Raw genomic sequence first — 6,123 nt, 5'->3', positions numbered from 1 at the left:
ATATATATATATATATATATATATATATATATATATATATATATATATGGTATATATATATTTTTTTTTATTCATATATTATATATCTTTTTATATAAATATTTTATATTCTTATGTAATATAGTAAATTTGGTATGAAATTATATAAATATCTTATTTTGTGATTTTATATTTTCCTTACAAATCAGATTTTTTTTCTTGTTACTTTAAAAATTGTTAATTTTTATATTATAGCAAAGTTGTATAACTTTTTTTTTAATGTAATAATTTATTTGAAGAAAAAATGAAAAAGTCCGTTATTGACGATTAAAGAAATATTAATAATTTTTCATGTATTTTAATGATAACTGCAATTTATGATCACGGACTCACACAAAATATCTTTCACATAGTAAAATAGAAATCACAAGTATGTGATAGTTTACGTGATAGACGTTATTTGGTTCTAGCGGCGCTGCAGATGTTGACAGATGTTTTGCTGCAAACATAAGATAGCGGCTAGCGGCCATGGTTATATAGTCAAAGGTTTCCGCGCTTCATGTAATGGCACCCTTAAGGTACTTTTACATGGGAGCATCGAGCGTCGAGCATTAAAGCGGTAGCCAATCAACGTGCCACTTTCCGCAAGAACTACAAGTATATTTCTGGGACCTGATACGTTGATTGGCTAACGCTTTAACGCTCGACGCTGGAACGCTCCCATGTAGGGCTGCGTTCTGATTCTCCACCCGAGTGTATTCTATTACTAGAAGTGCTATAGTATATGTCACATATACTATAGTGTTTCTAGTTATAGAGTGCACCTGGATGAGGAATCTGAACGCACCCTAGGGTGTGTATCAGTTGGACACGGGGCAATTGAACACAGTCCAATCACAAGTCGCTGTTCCAAGGGACCCTACAAATGTCTCTAATCACACGGTGCTGTGATTGGCTGTGTCCAAATGCACCGTGTCCAAGTGCACCGCTCCCTCCCACCATGTATTGGTACCTTTATTCAATTACCGGAAGTCACATATTGAAAGAAGGAAGGATCATAACGCAGCCATAAAGAACAAACCTAATGACATACAACATGGCGCCCGGTACCGAAGGTCTCACAGATTTACAGAGAGATATTTTTACAAAAATCAGTAAAAATGAAGTATGTGAGCTTAAGACATTATTGGCGCCGAATAAAGTCAAAATGGATTTTGTTGACGAAAATGGCATGAGTCCTCTCCAGCATGCCTGTTACAAAGGAAATGTTGAAATAGTGCAGATGCTCCTTGATCAAGTAGGTTATAGATCTGTTTTTAAGTTTCACTAAAGTTGCATTCCATATACAAACATATGTTCTTTTGAAAGAAAATTTTATTGAAAATCGATAGTTCATGTTACGTTCACGTTACGAAAATCTATAGTTCATGTATAGTTACATTATTATGGACTTCCAGTAAAATTTTCCTCAAAAAGAACATTTTGTAATATAATTTAAGATGCAATTTCTGTGCTTAAAATGAAATAAATTAGTATACGAGGCTTAATTGTAAATAAAGAGAAATAAAGAAAATAATTGTTGCAGCATAGAAAATGCAATAAAAAAAAAAGAACAGACTGTTCTTATTAATAGTGTGTTGATAATGGATAATCATCTGTATTGTTGTAAATAAGGATATATATAATTTACACATAAAATTCTATATAGATGATTGACTGTATTTATGATTTTTTGTAGACTTGCATTTTTATTAGTAAGAATCTATTCTGTATTGTTGTTTATTTCCATTATCAAAATTCCTTAAATTTTTATAAATTTTGAAGAAAATTTTTTATATAATTCCAAATGAATTGATTATATATATATATATATATATATATATATATATGTATATATATATATATATATATGTATATATATAATTATATAACTTATGAATTTATATATAATAATATACTTAATTGTATAACTTATTTATATTTTATAACTTATATTAATAAATGTTAATATTTTTCAGAAAATAATATATTTGTTATATTTAAGTTTTATGTGATAAGTTAGATTATCTATGGAACATCCATAAACTAGAATAAAACCATGTTCCATTTTGTGATATTTTGATAAAAAATAGATTTATTACAAGCAATCTACTAAACTCTAATACTGAACTTTAATATAATCTTTAACTTGAATTTAACTACTAAATATGCTAAACATTCCATAACAGGAGTTTTATATTAATATTAATTGTAACATGATAGAATATTCTAATGAATTGCAACCTTTGATTGTATAATATATAATACTATATAATAAGTTTTAATAACTTTTGCTTTTAAAATTAATCTTACTAAATGGAAAATCATCTAATATTTGTAAAAGTATGTCTTTAAAATCATTATACTAAATCATGGAAGCTCATAAAATATTTAATTATTGTGGTATTGGTAATGTTCTGATATTTTTGTACAAAAATCTGATAATGGTATTGTTCTGGTGGTTTTGTACAAAAATCTGATAATTCTGCACTACTAATGAAGTGACTATCTATGCAAATTCCTTTGGTGTTAAAATATTTCAAAATAGAATGTGGATTTACCTAAAAAATATTTAATAAAGACATAAAAAAGTTGTATATTCCAGTGTAAAATATTAAAATTTTATTAATAACTAATATATTAAGAAAATTGCAAATGACATTATTTGTATATTATCTCAATTAAGACTCCAGGCTCCTTACATTGTCTATCTCTTTAGTGACGTCAGAAGTGAGAAAATGCATGCTAAACATTTTTGCAAAATATGTTGAAATAAAAATATATATCCATAAAGTAACATTTGCAATTGATTAAAAAAAATTTTTTAGATATTCCATGCACTCCCCTTTTGCTCTAATCAATAATTTATTATAAATTAACCTGAATAGAAATAAGTAAAGAAATATGTTCAGAAGATGAATTGTATGTTACATTAATTTATAACAAATTATTGATTGTTAGAGCAAAAGGAGAGTGTACGGAATATCTTATAAATTTGTTTAATCAATTGTAAATGTTACTTTATGGATATATATTTTTATTTTAACATATTTTGCAAGAATTCTTAGTATGCATTTTCTTGCTTTTGAAGTCATTAAAAAGAGATAGATAATACGAGAGGTCAGGAACCTTAAATTACATCTAAATAAAAAACTTTTTATGTGTATTTGTTTCAGGTTATATTTTTGTGAAATTTATAAAATTTTCAGGGAGATGATTTTGAATTTTAACTTAAGATAGAATTGTACAATACTGTTTGCTTATAGGGTGCTGATGTAAATGCATGTCAACATGAGCATGCATATACCGCACTTCATTTTGCTGCTTTAAGTGGTAATGCTGAGTTGTGTCATCTTCTAATGTCTCATGGAGCACGTTTGACAGCAATGAATAGCGTGGGCAGAACAGCTGCTCAAATGGCTGCATTTGTTGGCAATCACAATTGCGTAGCAACCATTAACAACTTTATCCCAAAGGCAGACATAGATTTTTACATTAAGCCTCAGGGTTTGCAGACGGAACCCATGCTACCACCACATTTAGCAGATTATTTTCATAAATTCATAATGCAGGTCAATGTTAATCCTGTACGTGTGGCCATAAATTTACAGAGATTTCCTACTCTCTTAGAAAATGCTACAAAAGTAAGTAATATGCTATTAGTAAAAAAAAAAGAAGAAAGAAAATATAATGAAACATCAAATTAACCCCTTGAATGTATATGTATCATATGTATACAGAAAAAGTACATGCCACTAGGATAATGTACATATATGTGCATCTTAAAAAAAAAGCTGATTTATCCTTTTGCGATTTGTATAAAACCTGGTATCTAATAGTTTTTGAAGTCTTTGAATCCGAATATATTAGAATATTAAAATTCAAAATGGTAGATTCAATATGGCGGATAAAAAGTTGGAAAAATAATTGGATTTTTATATTTTGATCTGTCATATTGGATTCGTCATTTTGAATTTTGAAATTCTGATGTCACATTCGGATTCAGTGACTTTGAAAACTTTAATACTAAAATCGTAGCGGAAATGTAAGAAGAAACTTTTTCACACTGGTGACACGGAAGTTTCATTTTTGCCATACAGTCAAGGGGTTAATACTTACATTACGGGGTTAATACATTAGTATATAAGATATATTAAAATTTATTTAAATTGTCTATTAACAATTGCATTATATATTCTGTTACTTATTTCTTTATGTTTACTAGATACAGAAAGTACTAGAATCTATGCGCTACAGAGAAATGACACGAGGTGCTGAAACAAATGAAGTAATGGCATTCAAGTATCATTATTTGAGTTGTGTTGTGGACGAAGTATTAAAGTGCCAAAAACGGCAAGAAGCTATGAAAGCAGAGAAAAACGAAAAGAGTAACGAGGAAAGCGAAGAGAAGAAATCGGATACTGTAGAACTTCTGGTGCGGAGGTTTTTAAAATGCAGCAAGAACGATGGCTTACCAGAGTATCAGGAAGCGTTTTTGAGAGAATCTGTGAGGGAGTTTCCATTTAGAGAAAGTACAATTTTTCGTCAAATGGTTGCCACACTGGCGAGTAGAGATCCACCGTCAGCTGTTTCCGTAGTTTCTGCTGCAATTAATGGACAACGCGGTTTCTCCGATAATGCACAGATCTGCGTAACTTGTGGTGAAGATAAAGCTATTAAAAAATGTAGTAAATGTAAAGCGGTACAATACTGCGACAGAGAATGCCAGAGATTGCATTGGTTTATGCACAAAAAAGCTTGCGCTAGACTAGGGCAGTCATCTAATAATGGGAAAACCACGGATGTAGATAAAGAGCAGATTACGAATGTTCTTGGTTCCAGATTACAAAATTTAGCTGTTAAATAAGTGTGTATCATGTATACAAATATCAATAATTTGATCAAGAAATTATATGTTTATAACAGATTTGCTTTGTATATAGTCATTCGTGTGAATTAGCGCGTCTTTGTACGACTGTGCCTATGGTACCTACAGAAATTAAATAATAATGTCATTATTTCCGTATAATTAAAATCGTTGAAGTTGAGTAATTTTTATTTTGTCTTAGATATAGTCTGCTATGCATTTATTTTACAGCTTTCAATGTCGATACCTGACAACGGCCAAAGTAATCAAAGAAATTGTACATCTGAATTGAATCATAAATTCTTAATTGGTATGCAAACATACAACAAAAGTCGCAATATTTATAAACTAACTTTTTGTATATATTTATTTTCGGTAAAAAAAATTGTGCACGCGTGCAAATGAAAATAAGAAATATTGTATTAAATGTTAAAATGCATGTTAAGATGATTAGAGAAAACATTTCTCTACACTTTTATAAACATTTTTTCCGAAATATCTTTGTCCCAATTATTTTCATTGGATATATGTGCTAAATTGAATGTATCTGTTAAATATTTTAAAATTGTTATTTAAACTTTTACAGTGGTCTCTGTCATTGTCAAAATAAAGCACGTTTACTTATAACTTTGATATAGTACTATTTATATCATCTCGTATATTTCATACCATTAATTCTGTACTGATAATAACTTTACAAATAGTATGTATATTAAAATAAATTGCATTCCATTTAAAACATACAATTAATGTTTTTCTCATTTAAAATATTAATAAAAGTCAACATACTTAGATATACATTTATTGAATCTGGACAAAAATAAATTATTATAATCTGAAATAATAGAGCGCTCCTTCATAGAGTTAACTAATAGTGAAATATTAATGGCACATAAGGAGTTAGCACGGATGTCTTAGTGCTATTAAATACTAATATAACTTTTAATATTAATATGATTTGTGTAAGCGAAGAAAAAATTTCGATACGTGCGTTTGACATACTGGACATTTTTATCCTCCCACAATCATATTAATATTAAAAGTTATATTAGTATTTAATAGCACTAAGCATCCGTGCTAGCTTCTTATGTGCCATTAATATTTCACTATTAAATAAATTATTATTTCCGATATCACACACACAAAAAAATAAGTTTATACTGCATTATCAATAAACTATTCCATGCTTGTGTGAAATTACTTTTGGACATTCTTAGCGATAAATAAAAAATGTGTGT

General features: G+C 28.6%; 1 protein-coding gene across 2 annotated transcripts in view; it reads left to right on the top strand.

Annotated features, from left to right (window-relative positions):
- The window catches only part of LOC116850169 (ankyrin repeat and MYND domain-containing protein 2), a 6,168-nt gene extending 656 nt beyond the window's left edge, over positions 1–5,512 (top strand). The window contains exons 1-3 of one of the 2 annotated variants that reach the window (XM_032828133.1): positions 1,076–1,276; positions 3,285–3,662; positions 4,244–5,512. In XM_032828133.1, the coding sequence (XP_032684024.1) occupies positions 1,076–1,276; positions 3,285–3,662; positions 4,244–4,885 (1,221 nt within the window). In that variant the 3' untranslated portion in view covers positions 4,886–5,512. Of the gene's footprint in view, positions 1–1,075; positions 1,277–3,284; positions 3,663–4,243 lie in introns of those variants that run through there. The other variant, XM_032828134.1, reaches the window with a different exon arrangement.
- The last annotated feature ends 611 nt before the right edge of the window (positions 5,513–6,123 follow it).

Source organism: Odontomachus brunneus, unplaced genomic scaffold, assembly GCF_010583005.1.
Source record: "Odontomachus brunneus isolate Ranch 3 - 2012 unplaced genomic scaffold, Obru_v1 Obru_scaffold_135, whole genome shotgun sequence".
Classification (NCBI taxonomy): Eukaryota; Metazoa; Arthropoda; class Insecta; order Hymenoptera; family Formicidae; genus Odontomachus; species Odontomachus brunneus.
The sequence above is the reverse complement of the archived record's forward strand: the minus strand, read 5'-3'. Positions and strand labels throughout refer to the sequence as shown.